Source organism: Opisthorchis viverrini (assembly GCF_000715545.1).
Source record: "Opisthorchis viverrini unplaced genomic scaffold opera_v5_43, whole genome shotgun sequence".
Taxonomy (NCBI): Eukaryota; Metazoa; Platyhelminthes; class Trematoda; order Opisthorchiida; family Opisthorchiidae; genus Opisthorchis; species Opisthorchis viverrini.
The window spans coordinates 1,703,469-1,720,543 of NW_008751699.1; the positions used below are offsets into that span (position 1 = coordinate 1,703,469).

General features: G+C 39.7%; 1 protein-coding gene across 1 annotated transcript in view; it reads left to right on the forward strand.

Annotated features, from left to right (window-relative positions):
• Positions 1–17,075, forward strand: part of T265_03165 (hypothetical protein) — a gene marked incomplete at both ends in the record, with an annotated part of 82,199 nt that overhangs the window by 21,008 nt on the left and 44,116 nt on the right. The window contains one exon of the mRNA XM_009167578.1: positions 12,263–12,360. Coding sequence (XP_009165842.1) covers positions 12,263–12,360 — 98 coding nt within the window. The remainder of the gene's footprint in view (positions 1–12,262; positions 12,361–17,075) is intronic.

The following is a 17,075-nucleotide window of genomic DNA, read 5'->3' on the forward strand; positions in this document are numbered from 1 at the left end:
GCTCCAGAATTTTCTGTCGGGTGACCAGTGTTGACGATGTCTTTCCGAGAGGGAGAACGTTGTACGGTGTCTCCCGATATTTCAGCCAGCTTTGCAAGTTGGTATTCAGACTAGGATTGTCTCACATAATTCCGCATCAATGCCACAGCCCAAGCTATTTAATGAAACTTGGTGGCCGAGTGTCAAGTTACGAGCAAATTTTGTGTAGCGTAACCATGCTACACAAATAAGGTTATGTCGGTGGGGAAAATTTGTCGATTCGAATGCACCAAGTGGACTTGATGTTGACATCTCCCTGTCGATGTACTTTTATTTATCGTAGAATAATCTCATGGACAAATACCTGATAATGCATCGCTATTAAACTCCGTTGACAGTTCACCTAATGGAGTAAGTTTGCACCAACAGATGCTCAGCAAAAATTTCATAAGCTTATTGCAATTGTAGCAAAGTCTACAAACCCAGTTGAAAGGTATGGGATTCTCGTTTATGAGCCGTTTCAAGCGGCCTAATGCACACTACCGTTTGTCTGTTCCATTAGACACAGACAGATCAATCACCTCATGCATTCGTTGACAAAATCACTTTTGACGTTCAACAAAAATTTCGTTTTTTCTACACCTGTTCAGTAGAGCAAAATGGCGATTCTAGCAGATAAGGGTGGTATCGATTGCAAAAATACTGTGATACACTCCGGTCCATTTGGTTGGTTGGATAAGTTGCGTTAGGGTCTATCAGGTTTCACCTCTTCGACAGGGAAACTAACTTCCAGGGAGAAACAGTGCTCACTTTGAATAATTCTGAAGATTGTCCTATATACGAATGTCTACGTATCTTTTGTCAGTGTCCACCAACGACCATAAAACTAGCTGAATAATTTTCTGAATTTTATTTCACTGTTTATCTCATACGTATACTTTTGTGCCTTCCTGACTTGGTTCAACAAACTTCAATCCTAGCTTGTGAATTGTGTGTGCGAATGGGACCTCTGTTATCTAACCCGTTATTAACAACACAGCTTTCAAAAAAGGCCCTACATGTTTATTGTACAAAACACACCTACGGTATGCCTGTCTAGACGTACAAGCAAACAACCAGTAAACCAGTTTGGACTAGCAATATTCCGTAGACCTGGCAGGTACCTTTGACGTGTACCGACTAACAACGAACAGTTGACTGCCATCCTGTCATCCTGTCGACAGATTTTAATCTGCAGTGCACTATATCTCTACTGTTCGGGCCTAGTTATAACGAATGGTGTATATTTGTATAATGAAGCATTTAGATGCAACCGGGGAACTTTTAGCAACCGTACAAGAAGTGTACTTCAAGAAAATTTGCTGCTAAATCTCGAATATCAGTTCGAGGACTTCATCACAAACGAGAGATTCAACTGAATTCAGTTAGGTTTCGCATAAAAGCCAAAGTAATACGCAAATGATCACATTTGGAGAAAAAGCACTAATTTTTTCGAACCATTTAATGGCTCACCTAGAAAGGGTGTTTATGAACCATCGGAATTTTGAACACAACACAACAGCACGTCTGTGTCTATTAGTAAAAAGAACAGTACAACTCTGACCTGATACAGTAAGGCCTTCAGTTGACTGAAGGTTGCTTCACCTGTTTAATTCGTCTCCGCTCACTTTATGCAGCAAGAACCAAACAGAAATTCTGGCTTTGCTTGATATTTCTCCCGTGAAACGAGTTACCCGACATTGTGAGTTGAGCTACAGTGTTAGCTGACACTATCGATTGCAAAATATCCACTCGGTTTTAACACTACATTGCACCTTTTTCCATTACCTAATCTTTCAGTATAGAGATAGGAAGTTTTCTCTTTGACTCACTGAATATTTGTCACATGTCAGAGAGAATGTGGTGCTGGCCTCGCATCTATTTGCAGGCAACCTCAGCTGGAAGGGTGTAAACATTAACAGATTACAATGGATTACCGCCTTAGATTACCATCTCGATGAGTCTGGTTGGATCTTCAGCAACTGGTTTCAACCTGGCTTTTGTACCATTAATTTGCGCATTCATTACTGTAGGAAACTCACAGGCAGACGGGTTTTATTTGAGTTACTGCTGAAGGATTATTAAAGAGATGTTGTGAAGTGCTACCTCGAAGTGAATACATGCTTCTGGAACACAGGTTGATAATTTACTCCTTTCAGAAAGGCTTCACAGTGAGAATTAGACCATATTTCACGTTGCAGTGCCAGCCTCCACGCGTCATCAGTTTATCCATTGGTTTTAGACAACAACCACACAACCTTATCCTCATTTGGTCACTTTTACAGGTCATGACAGGATAAAAAACCTCTCCGATAATTCATGCATAATCCGGTTCATAAGCAGCTATGAAGCATAAACCAAAGAGATTGGTTCACGTGCTGCATTAAGGACAGACTGCAATGGGCGGACGCGTAGTACTGTGTTTAAATGTTAACTTTGAATGAGTATGCCGAATTGTGTCACACCCATCCAAGCAGTCATAAACAAGCCGAGACGCACAGCCCATCGTCGTTCTTCGAGGAGTCTAGTATACGTCCACTTTGGGGATTTCTGGTGCATTTATCGTGATGTATACCCAATTAGTTAACAGATTACGAAGAATACTATAATTTTACCAGATATCCATGTAATTTTCCCACTATTTCACTACTTTAAAGCTCGTAATAGGGGTTCATCCTTTGGGATGCTGACTGAGCCCTACAGATCATATGGAGAAATCAATCTCGTTTTTATCTTTGGAGCCACACATCGGTGTACGCATAATTATCATCGTTTTGTCGGCTTGCGGCTGATGGACTGAGGTGGGTAGCAGTTTGGAAGGGCTTGGAGCAAATTGCGCACATTATCTCATGCTTTCACGAAGCCAAACGGTTCGCGTTCGAATTCGTTCTACCGTGTAAACTTTAACTACCTCTTATCTTATCGCCATTCTGACATTTTTCTACCATATAGAAAACATGCTGAAAGGGCTCTTCGGGTTATCGATATATCTCGTTCGGTCTAGTGCGGATCCGGGTGTTTGACATTGTCCGAACGCACACGTGCCAATCTGTGCGACACAGACATAAGACAACCACGGAAGGAGCTGGGGCTTGATTCCACCAAGAGGGATTACATACGTGATCGGTACTGATATCCAGACCGGTGCATCAAACGCCGCGTGAATGGTATACCTTGCGTGAATGGCGTCATTTAGATGATGCGCTTGGTTGTTAGTGACAAATTCAAAAGTTATACCACACCGTTTACGCGTGGTGACAACCCGCATTAAACCTTAATCGCCCTCCACAGTGGATAAATTACATATGTTGGACAATTTTAAACAAAGGGGGTTTTCAAAGGGATTGTTCTACCGTTAGCATTGTTCAGCGAGATATATGACGTTATCAGGAAAGCTACTGTCACCCACTTGTAACTATTTTCATACATTTGAATGAACACATCGTGGAAGGGCATTTGACATCAACATCAATTTGATATCAACAATTTTGTCCGTTAAAAAGCACACTCTCCATAGGCGTGAGGTCCATAACCAAGGAGAACAATTTCACTAAACTGAAGATCGCATAGACAAATTTGCACAACCTCGTCACAAAGCCCTGGATGATCTATAATTCTGACTCGGAATGCATAATTTTCCTCTTTGTATCATTGTGATTTCCTACTAGGAACTAAAAAGTTCCAAATTCCTCTCAACAGCCTAAGGCTCAACAACAGTATATCAAGTGATCCTCGAAGACAACCCTACCAAAAGCCAGGAATGATCCGTTTATTATTAAAACACGTACCAAAAGAAGCCACTGTACTATATTTTTGGCAAGATCACGCTTCAAAACTGATTTTAGGAAAGCTCGACTTCTAATTCGCTTGTGCATACGGACCCGTAAACATTTTGCACCGAACGGAAGTTTCACGTAAGGCAATAGACAAATAAATAGGATCAGGTAAAATGAAAACGCAGTATCTTATTTTGACAATCGCTTTTGTTCTAAAACCCTACGTAATACTATTTCATGGATGCGTAAGTTGATAAAGTTGGCGTCCATATAAAGGGCTTTGTACGATACACCAACAAAAAGGTCGCAAACATGCCCCTTGGGTCACTTAACCTAGAGCTGATATCAACTGAAGTCATGGGTACGTGTTTTCGCAAATCGTGGAAAACTTAGCACACGCTAACACTACTGGAGGTTATCAGAAAGCCTCCAGTATTCCCAGATACATGAACTGGTGGATGCACTTTCTCAGAAGTATAAAAATGCGGTCTTTATTTAGGTCCACCTCGACGCAAGACTGCGTAAATCGAGAGAAAAAAGTTTTTATTGAAAAACTTACAAAATGTATCTTGGTGTGCCGTTCTTAGGTAAAAATATGGCCTAGCTTACTTTATGCTTTCTGTGGAAACCATGTCTCTCTTACATTCTGGAACGAGCCATCCCGTAATGATTCAATAACCTATGGGTGAACCCAGCCAATTTTCAAGTTTTCAGGGACGACTGGTCGTGATGTATGTTACGTGCCTGACCATATTTAAGTTTTGCCTTTCAATTTATCACAGTTACGCAAACTCCGAATTGAACCATTCATTTTTTACGCAGAAACAGGTATATACTCACGTTAGATCCCATAAGGCTCGGTCTATTGCCGTTTGAGCTAAAATAACGAGAAAGCAACACCAGTTCAACCTGAATTCGTGAGAGCAGTCAGTGAGATTAGTAGCTGCTGAAAAGTTTTCCAGCGTTTTCAGCAACCTTGGCACTGCCTAAATGGCAACCAGTTAAAAAAAGTTTACCCACTTTTAGTGACGTCAAAAATCACAGAGAGAAAGTTTCCACACATATTTTGCCTACTCTTTTGTAAAAATATTGAATGAGTTATAGAAGCCAGTTTGAGAATGTTTCGGACATCAAAACACAAATAATTGTTTGTTCATAAATCCTCACTTCTGCACTGTTGGGAGAAGCAAAACGTAAGTATACTAAATTTTAGCGGTGTACAGTCAATGAGGGATATTTACACAGGGGAGATTTTCATCAACTGAAACCATTTGAACCCAGTCGGCCAGCTGTTATCCGAAATTCCTAATTATGTTGAGAACGTTAAGTCTACTAGTGACTAGTTGAAGCAACCGTTTTAGTTGGGTGACAGTCATTTTAATTTCTTAGAACAATTATCGTGATAAAAGCCAAGCCCCGGATGTGCGAGCAGAGACAGTGCTTCGTTTCTCCAGCTTTGCCGTGGTGATCTAGATACTGGGTTGTTGAACCTCAGTTCTTTTCTTCTCATGAAGATTCTTTGAAACCTGGTAATATTTTCAAAAACTGTTTTGGGAGTAAGATTTTTTTATGTTTGCAGGGTCAGAATACCTGATTAGTCCAGCTTACGGAACTACTGTGGAATAAAATATCTCCTCGCGAAGGATAGTGGTTATTTGATTTCAGCACTGCCATACAGAACTACTAATCATTTCTTCGGAGACAAGTGATAAAATGGGTAAATTTGCCCTAACAATCAAAACACGAAAAAACAAATCAAGGATTATTTTTCGTTTTAGACAAGGCTGGTACCAGAAGAGTGAAGTCTGAAATCTGGACAAACCGCTGGTTAAAAGGAAGAACACGAGGGAATGCAAACAGTCGCGGTGATAACGCTATGCGGAAATATTGCAGGTTACCTTGGAATGACGTCGCTATCCTATTTGGATGCACACATCGTATTTAAGGAAAATAACTTAGTTTAACATGTTCTGGTCGCCTAGTTAACGTGGACAAATGAGTAATGCAAATAGTGTTGATAAAGTGAATGATTAGACAGGTACCGCTTCACTATTACTCGCAGTTTCCGGGTGTTTACACAAAAACGACTGACAGGAATGAGACACTTGTTGACATAAAGCGCAACTTGAGGTCCTTGCCCAATTTGTGGTCGCCATTTTGTTGTATTACACTGGTAAAGTGCCACTTAAACTCCTTTTTAAATGGTGCTACTTCCGCAATATTGCGGACTAAACAACATAGGTTCAGTGGTCCGTTTAAGCTGCCAATCACTCAACTTAAAACTCATGGAAAAGATCTGGTTTAGAAATGCACACAAGCACAAGAAAGCACGAAATCGGATGTCATGTGCAGACTTGCAGACATTCATTAGCTCTTAGCGTTCTTCAAGATTGCATTAATTTCCGAATAACTCTGTTCCTCAGCCCACAAAGCAAAAAAGTCATATTAAGGAAATACTTCAACCCACAGTTGTTATTCCCACTTAGAATCCCACGGGATTTCGGGTACAAAAAATAATAACTATCTTAATCGCATGCCTCTGATAGCCAAGTGATCTTAAAATTAAAAGAAATTTAATGTGTCTTTCACAGAATACCAGCTACCCCATCCTATTACTGTTTCAAAAAGTACTATCCATATTTCACTTAGTGACAGATAGGTGTGTCTCAAAAATTAAGGCTGACTGTCGTTTGAAAAGGGATAAAAACACAGCGGCCTAAATGCACACACATGATGATAAATCCCAGAGAAAAAAGTAACATTCATTTTCGTGTCATTCATGAATCGCCTTGTTATAATATTTAGAAAATTCCAAGCACATCGCCGGTGCACATCGTTATTGCATCCGATATATATATCTCCAAATGACAACATAGATACCTTTTTAAACAAACGAAGTTACGACATAGTAAACCCCAGATAGTAAAAGTCAATTATGGTATAAACTTAGCTTTTGTATGGATTAAGGCCGTGGATTAGGGCAGGAAGTGGACTTTTGCTTCTGTATTATTCACGACTCCAACGTTTAGTGGGATAAACGTTTGACTCATTAGATTATCTGAAAGTAGCTTATTCTGATGCCTTAACCTAACTCAAACTCCAGTAACCTCGCAAACTCTGAGAAGGCCAACTAAGAACTAACAATGTTTAATTTTTAAACAACACAGCATTTAAAACGAACGCCTAAATTGCGCAGCATGTTTTTTCCGAGCCAAGGGATGCTAGCTGATAATTATGATCCACTTCAGGGTTTGTGACATTTGAGCACGAAGCGAAGTTTGGGTTTTTACGCTGGTACTTAGATACGGAACACAGTAAACATCAGTCCTAGAATAGTTGGTCTATTCCATCCTTTACACAAGATGAGTTGCAATACAAAGGGTCAACAACTGAATCACCAAATTAGTACATGCCAGTGTGTTGGTAGCATGTTCCTTTGAATTGACAATGGGAATAAATTTCGATGCTTCGAAAACAAAGTTAAATATTTTGTTTTGTCTAGTCAGGAAAAGTAAATCGAAGCTTAGTGTCAGTGATTTAAAAAAAACATGCTTAAGCTGTCGTCGGATACAAGCATCCATTAATGTTTGACCGTTGTTGGAAAATACACAACAAACATGAAGCATATCCACCTAAAGCACACAAAGAGATGCTTGGCTTGCATAAAGATCGCGTTTATTCAAATTAAACCAAATAACCATAAAAACGGAAATTGGTCTACATTAACGATATGGCTGCCTATAACTTGGTTCCAACAAGTAAAAGAGAGATGCACCGTAATTAACACAGTGCATATTGCGTTGCAAAACAGTGACCGCGTAATCGTTGGTCCAAAGAATTGAGCAATAAGCCTTGCGTCTTTTGAGGGAAGCATAAAAAAGTATTTTTCAAAATCAGCCTAATAGATTTCAAGCCTATGCCCCGTCCTTCATTTCTGTTGGATACAATTTCAAGTAACCTGCATTTTTGTGAAGAGTTGGTTGTGATGAAATGAACACACGGGGATTGTTGATGATGCCGGTGCGCTTGACTGCACAACTTTTCATTCATGTAGGGCGTTGCCAACTAACACACACCATGCGCCTACAAACTGGCACGTCAAGTGGCCCGGAGCAAGATTGCCTTGAATTTATAACTACTATTTTAATATCAACCTTCTGTCGTTCACTGACTGACACAATATTCAAGGTATATTTTTTCGCAGACTATAGTTTTGAACAGAACATTTTCTTCTAGTTTTTGCATTGTAAAACGCGATTCCCCCTTTTTTGTTATTTTGGTCTGTGTCTATACCACCCTTGTTGTTTTCGACCTGAAATAAACCCTCTTTGGCCTTGTTCTCGGACGTATCGTTTAAGTTCACACGCGATTTCGCTGCTTGTAAACACGTGGCTTTGAGTCAGCGTGGACGTTGAGACCAGTTAGTAATTAGCAGTTCCTAATTCAGTGTATAGAAGCCGGTATGGTCCCACGATTTGAGGTTTGTAAAGCTTTATCATTTTATTATTTTACTTATAGTACCGCATTTGTATCTAAACCTCCATTTGAAAGAATTGGCTTTTGGGGTTTTGTGCGTAACTCGACGTGGTTCAACAGATTGTTGGAGTTAATCTATAGCAGTCGGCCTTGAATAGAGTTGTTTCTGCCTTGATGATTTCTCCAGACGTTTGTTTTTCTCTGTGGTAGTCTTATGAGTTTAAACAACGGTGTGTGAATTTGTTAGTCAACGGAAAACCAGCCATACAATTCAACGCTTAATTCGCGTGCAAAATAATACTCAAAGGTCAAAGAAAATCAATGAGTGAACTGCTGCAGAATGGTTTATACAGGTGCCCGAAAGGAGCTTTTACCTTTACGTTGCGATGCGAATGACATTACTACGGCATCCAGTGCAAGACGTCATTCCTGATAACAGCTGTTCAGGGTTGTTTTACCGTTTCAAATAACCAAAGGAAAAACAGGACTACCGCTTTTGGCTAGCACTACATTCAAAATTTCAACTTTCTTGTTCCAATAGTAACTGAGTGTTCGAAGGCAAGTTCTTTGTACACGAAACAAAAACATGGAAGCAGATAAACATTCGAAAATTTATGGGTGGATTCGTTTCCATTTCTTCAGTAAAATGGCCGAATAGCACGCAAGTTGTGTACGGTGATGTGCGGGTAAACATGAACAAATTTAACGAGCGTGTCCAAAATCGGGAAAATAATTTGAAATATCGATTTCCGAAAGTTAGTTTTAAGAGATTTTACTATTGGATTACGTAACGAAAGCGGCTACGCCGGATAACCAATTGAAAATCCTAACGAAAAAGTTTTTATATACGGCGCATACATGGGTGCAGTAAAGTAAACCGTCATACAGTTTAAGTCGCTATTCGAAGATATCTGGCTCTAGTGAGATTGCTAATTCTGCATGATAAAAATGCCCTTTTTGTCTGCCTGCTCATTTCATTTTTATACGAAGATGCTCCAGTATTAGTGACCGCTTGGAAACACAACTGCGGTTAATGTGGAGAATTCCAATTTTGATTTTTTGCATGATGAGTGCAAGCGTGAAACTATTGGGTAGGTGAATAACAATATATGTATATGTATGTGCATGTTATAATGTTATAATCTTATAATGTTATAATATTATATATATTATATAATCTTTTATGATTATATAATATCGGTTGACTGCCAAAGAAAAGTGTCTACACGTGTTCATCCTAGTCGACAGCGTATAATATCGACACAATAAGACCTGGAATAATTTTATTGACTTTAGAATCACAGCAGGTTTAAAGCAAGGCCCTCTAGAGTTGTGTTTGTGTAGAAATTATCCTACGTACCTACCTCCGTAGATTGAAGGGAAAGATACTTGCAATTGCAAAAGTGTCTTAATGAGGACCGTTGGACGTCAAGTCGGGCGCGCTCTTAAGATCTTGCCTAAATCTAGAGATTTAATTTTCTTCGAGCATCCAAAAAGTGTCGCTTTTAAACAAAGGAAAGAATAACTCCAGTCAATATGTAACGGCTTCCTGGACGATTGGATGTTGATATGATTGCCCTTGTCCATTCAAGCAAAAGCCATTATAAACAAAGCAAATTGCTCTTTTGGCAAGAAAATATCCGGCCTATCCATAGCGGAGAAGCCAAAGTTCCATGATCCACGATGCCACTTTATCACGAGGAAGAGAGGTAAAACGTAACCTTAATTTGAGGAGTACGCAAAACATCCATAAGCGACAGGCGTTCACCCTAGACTTCTGAAGTCTAAACAAAAGGTTTTTTAAAATTATCAAACTGCACCCACCCCTAAAAGTCGCATTATTCGTTTAGTTATTAAGCCAACAATTAAATGGGCTGTGTTTCCAGGACAAGCCTTATCTTTAGCACGGTTTTCAGTTATTTTACTCCAGTGGGATTCTACTGTAGTTCTCTTTAAACAAGTATCTTGGTAATGACTTCGAAAAGAGCGAATCACAAGTAATGATCAGCTCTGAAAGGAACGAAATAAATACGCTGTTTTTTGCAACACTCTTGCTCGAAAACAAGCACATCGTACACAGAGATTTGAAGTTTTCTTGTGCAAGAATGATGTCAACAAAAAACGACCAATGGACTGTTGGTTTTGACGAACCTTTGCGAATTTGCGTTATTATAAATGTAAAAACAATCTATGGGAGATTACATCAAAGTATTAGTGACAAATTTTGTTTGGTTGAACCCCATGATATCCAGTGTTTGGAAGAATTGTAAAATGAGCGCAAATTTGAGTTAAATGGGTAACACGGTGGTACGCCTTGTTAACCAGACATGGCTGGCGTCGGCCGTGGATCAGACACATCCTGCATTCTGTCCCACCGAGGGAAATGATTCTATTTCAGGCACATTTGCTCATTGCGCATACTTTGAATTTTGTGAACAAAAATACCAGATTTTTGGAACACGGGACACACACGTGTAACTCAGCCACTGTCGACGGTTTTAGACGCTACTGTGCATATTTTTCTGCTTTATTATATTAGCCTCGGAGAAAAAGTGCCCAGGAAAAAAAGTTTTAAAAAAACGAATTATAGGCACTGCACTGGATAAATTTAATTACGGTCTGGAAATGTGAAACTGCGTTGGTTCACATCGATGGTTAGCAAGCGGACAAATGTCGGAGGGGAATCAACGCTGATCCACGAGTGGCTTCAAAAAGTTTGACGAATTAATGGTGATCATGTGGATCGATGTACAAAATCTCGCACACGCTTATAAAAATTTAGTTTCCGTCCTTCACAAGGCGTACAGTGGATAAGTATAGTGGACTGTCGAGCGTGGTGGGCGTCCAGTTAAATTTGGAATTTGGACAGAAATAAACCATGGGAAACAAAGAGTGGACGGCAGTTTGGAATAAGACGTTTGCAAACCTTTTTCCGATGCATTAGTTACTGAACGAAATCCATTTGCTGCATGTTTAGGAAGAATTCGTTTGCTTCCACTTTAAACGTCCTGATTACTGCCACTGGCACTAACACGCGCGTGTCAGCATTCCAGCGTCTTACATACAATTTTTGTCGATCCCTGCTTTTTGCTGATACTTTGTTGATTGCAGTAAGATTAAAGTGGAGAGGGGTGTGGTCTTGTCCTCATGATGACACGCACCTGCGCTCGCCGACAGCAAAAAAGGTCTTGTGGATGTAACTTTAATCAAACAAAACCATTGATCATTGCGATAAAAATAACCGGCTTTGTAAATGATGAATTAGCGCGAATCAGGTTAACAGATTCATAAGAATCTGGACACCAAATCACCCAAGAGGAATGGCAGATCCGTTTGACTCCATGGGCCTGCTCAGCTCGTAAGCCGTAATGGAAAACCTTTTCTCCCAATTAGTCATCGGAAAATTTACTACTACTTATGTATGGCATCCTTGACTTAACCGATAACAGGGGGTAAGCATTTACATCTACCGATGTGAAATGAACTGAGCGGATCAGTCGAAAGGGTTCACTGAGGTTGACTAAGCTGCCGTTATTGGATTGAGACAATCAAAATTTTATCAAATTTTGTCGAGATTGTTTGTTGAATCAGTTTAAAAACAAAGGATTTCATTAATATATTTGAACGACCAAGTTGATATAAACTAAATCATACATTCAACTAAATATTTATTTGGTAAAGAATTCGGTGGAGACCTCACTATTAAGTCAAAACGGTTAAAGTATTTTCCGACTCTTTGTGCAGAAACGGGAAAGCAAATATTCCCTTATTATTTTCTGCGTTTGGAGCTTTTTGCCTTCTAGGATGGTACCTTTTCTATGCTTGACATGGGGGAGACGAAACGATTTGGCGACCAAGCAATGTCAGTGGCGATTATGCTTTCAGTTTCTGTCTATATTGTCTGACTGAGTTTTGGGTGTATAGCTACTTTGATGTTTATCTTAGGTCGGCCCTAAGTTCACCTCCTTGCCCGATCTCTCTATTCTTCCCAGTATTGGGATTTATTCAAACTGACATGGTTTTCGGCGGTGAAGCATTTGTGTTGTCATCTGCTGTCACCGTTGATGACGTTAGGATTGTTGTCTCTGAGGTAAGGATCTTAATTTAATTAATATAATTAGCCACTTACCAGCGTGAAACAATGTAGAAGATATTCCTAGTTACATATCATTTGCAAATAACACGTGCAAATTGCTTCAGGTTAACTTCTTTTTCGTAGAAATTTGCTAGCTCTATTTTGGCTCGTCTATTGCAATGTAGATAATGTAGATCCCGTGTTTTGGCTACAAAGGATGAATGGTTCCTTTGAGAAGAGCACACTTCTTAGTGTACGAAACAATTTTCAGTGATTTGCTCAATATTACCTTCGGTTGGTTGTAAAATAATCTTTTGACTAGATTCCAAATATAATGGAATTGAAGGCCGTGGGGTTTGCATACATGGCAAGACTTCATTACGTATGATTGCGGAATTTACTGTGTCAAACAAAGTCGGCCAAGGAAGTTCATAGTTGGACTGATGTGGTTCTAGTAACCTACATATTAAACCAAATATTATCAGATTCATGTGGATGCGTATTCTGCGTAAGAGAACAGCCAGGGAAACGGTTTTTGTCAAGATGAATATCTGTGATTGACTAATCAAAGAAAGCTTGCCTATGAGACGAGATCGCCTAAAGGTAGAAGATTTCCTAAAATATGACGAGTAATGGGGGGAAATGTCTGTGTACTGGTTTACGTTTTGAAATAAACCCTCAGCTTACTTTGCGAATTATTCGGTAAAATGAACAGACCTGTTGTTTTCCAACATTTTTCAAGTAAAACGACTGGCGAACCACAGATCATGAGGAAGCATAACATAGTGACGATGCAAACGCCGGATACTTTGATAATCGTGCGAACATTCCCAATTAGATAATGCTTACAGAGTAGGGTATTAAAGAAAAGCTGTGGTTTTCTTGCTGCAACTCTCTGGACATCTAAAAGAACATTCTATATATTATGTAAAATAGCCAAGAAAATAAAGTCGGTGCGTGTAAAAATGAAACTATCTACCACACTGAAAAGGACTCACAAGAAGGTTTCCCAATAGTATCCGGTTACATAACTCATGTTTTACTCTAGCCTGCGGTTAGCCGCACGTTTTGTGGTTAGACGCAAAACTGGTAATGATTAACACATATCCCATTTGTGTGAAAGTCCCTTTTATTGCGTGCATCAATCAACCGCCTGAAACAGTATGGACCACCATATGCAATTAAATGTATGAGAAAAATAATTATTTCATCGACATTGCTTGCGACGTACAGGCTTTCGCACACACAACAAAGCGCAGTATTTTAAATATCCGCGACAGTAATGAAATATTAATAAATATTGCGTTGCACGGACACATAAAAACATCAAGAGGACAAGATTTATCGCATAAAATGTTTTATTTGCAGAAACATTTGTTGGGGATTCTTGAAAAATAAATTGTCATTCTTGTATATTTGGCCGATCCGCTGGACCACGCTCACAAATTTCAATGGACCTTGTTTTGCATTTTTCAAATGATCCAATTCTGTATTTTAACGCAAAACATGTCCAATGAAAAATGGGGCAATGAGTCCTATTAACGCTCGCCACACAGGTTGAGTCTGTGAGTAAGCGGTACAAGGGTTTTCCCGAACCTTAAAAGTGGCATCATACTTTGGTGTTTTAACTGTCGTCTCAACTAAAACATGAAGCGTTACTTGTAAGGCAACCTCAGCACAAGATTTTGTGAGCAAAGGATTTGATTGCATCTCATTTTATTCCCAGGACAACACAAAGGTGATTTTTTGTTGAGCATTTTTATCCACCTATGAACTACATAAAATCAAAAACCAAGCCTGGACCGCTGGGCTAGTAGGACCCGTTTGGATACTATCCATGGATGATAGATCACCTGAAAAAAATAAATTGACATTGTGAATATCATTCAGAATAAGGCATGAAATGGTTTGCGTGCAGCATAATACGTTCAGAACTGTTGTGAGATTGGGTTAGCTGGAATTCTTTTGCCAAGCATTAGAAGTGGCCAGCCTTCCGCAGAAAATAACGACGGCTAAATTTGTGAGTGCGAATTCGTGGTTGCATAACATGAACACTAGATTTTTATTTTCAGCGCATTAACTGAGCAGTTGTGACTGTCTAATGACAGCGTAGTTTCTGAGCCTTACCACATATCATGTGTAGGGGGAGACAGAACGTCACAGCTGAACGATAAGAATAGACAAAGTGAACAAAACTCACCAATTAATGACGAAAGATTGATCGAACCAATGTACATCTGCAACAGGAAAGTAAGGCAGACAAGCACAGACAGATTAGTGGAGACCTGCTTTGACGTACTTTGAGCTGGAACACTTGGCAACAGTCCAGACGCAATCGGTGAAAGCGCCCTCAGATTGACATGAATCATGAAAATCTACCTGTCCGTAGGTTTACGCGTCCGTCTTTAGTGAGCTCGCTAGTACGCGTCCAAATTTCTTATAGTTACTTGAAACAACAAAGCCAAAAGATACATAAATTAAATTTAATTCATTTAACGCAGAATTATCTGCTTCCAAATGCTTTTAGAACGTTGATGTTCAAGCAGCTTTGTTTGAATTATGCCTTTTGACAAGTCGGTGTGGTCACATATTTTTTTCCAAAAAAAGATCCAATTCCAAATTCTTGCATCAGTAAAAATTAAATAAATTCCACCGTTACTGCACACTATTAGGCAACCTATTTAATTGACTGAGGTTTGCTTCTGTTTCCGATGACTCACTATGATCGCCGAAAGTTCTTTTGGTTTTTATCCACAACAATTGCCCATAACTGATGCACAATGAGTTTGATTTTCTGAACTAGATTTGAGTATTCAGAAATCGGTAAGTCCCACTTAAACTGAAACATTTACTACCTTTTATAACAAGAAGTACACCTGAAATTTTGAAATAGAACTTGGGCAGCTAATAGAACCCCTTACATGCCAAGAAAGTTATCTTCACCACTTATAATTACTTTGGTATCTTACATACTACGCTGTTTCCATATAAATGAGAACAGACCTAGTTCTGAGTTTCGGTCCTAGAAAGCTCTGAAGAAGAGGATATTGGCGACTCCGTCTACTATGCAGTCATTATTCGTGTGCTGAAAGAATGAGCGCGTATCGATTTGTCTTGTCGCACTGCGTCAGGACCACCACACTCTGGAAAAAACATTCACTTTAGACCACGAGTAGCAGTTAGACGCTTCGCCGATCACATGTAACATAACAAATCTTCGCAATTTTGGTTAAACCCATAAGCACACACGGAACTGTAAATAAATTATTTTGATTCAGTAGAATATTTCCTGATGTGATTAGACACAAACACATCCACTCGAGACAAATTGTATCGGATCAAAACTTAAGTAGTCTTCCCAGAGGGGTTTGTCTTTATATATTTTACATCAAACTATAAGAGTATTGTGATAGATTATTCACGTACACCCTCACAACTTCACGAATAGGTGGGGATCGTAACGAGAGGTTACTTAAAAGAATCGGTCTCTATGTAAGAGTATAATCTGTGTTATCGGACCATGTATACGGCATGTTTTTTATAGAAATCTGGTCGACAAAATTTAAAATGTACCCAAATAGACGTAACCTGCTAAAAATTTCCTTCGTTAAACCGTTTGCCGTATTTGTTTGCAATCATCATCATCATCAATAACGTGCCAACAACGTTCAACACTGATGCTTCGCTACCGTAAAAAATAAAACCAACGCCTGCATATTCTACAGTAGCATCCCTTGGATCAGTAGAGGTTCGTAGCCAGAAGCGAGTGGAGACTGATGCAACGGTTAACTCAGCAATCGTGCTTCCATTTTGAATTCTTGTTTATGGGACACAGCACCTATCAATGTCAAGCGAGTCCAGTGTGAGAAAAGCAACAAGCTGTTGTCCTGCTTGATTCAGAGTGCAAACATTGAAGGCGGCCAAATAGATTGGGCGTCGAGGCTTGAGTATTGATTTCTAGGTGCCTGAGAATTTCACGGCCAAGTGACTCGCAGATGTTGCTCACAAAACCAACACAGGACAAGTGGATTCATCACTCCTAAGTTCTGGGCCTACACGCTGTTTGCAACATGTAAGGCGACCCGACCGATGATACTGCGCATTAGCCGAAGTAACATCAGCTTATCCGTATGTGTGCAATTTATGGTAGTACGTGGGTTTGGATAATGTTAGGGTGCTAACACATTGACAGAAGAACGATTAGCGTCCACAAGCAAAGCCTTTTGCTCAAAAGCCTAACCACATGGCAGCGGTGCTTGGCGGGAACTTCAGACGGATTGCGGTTTTTACAGAACATGTCACCACACATGTTCTAACCCCGAACCTCGAGGACCAGGAGTTTGTGTATGTCAGACCTTCGACCATTGACGAATCTGGTATGAGAGATCCTGCGAGAGTCTTGCGGACGCCCCTCAGTATAGCTTAATCAGTCTCCGGGGAACACCACCGTCACACCGCTCTAACGTCCAGTCTCTTCGTGACGGATTTGTTGTTGTATGATGTCTGCAATTTAAGCCTGACCTCGTTTTTAAAAACATGTACCGAAAACTTCTCTAGTTCTGGGGAGGCCACTTGCCCCAATACATGCTTTTTATACTTTACAACTACGTGTGTGAGCCTGACTTGTCGAAATGGTGAACGTGATTTTAGTTATGAATGGTGTGTCACTTATCTCATTCCGCAGTAATAAAAAGAAAACATCCCAACGCAGTCAGATTCCGACAGGAAAA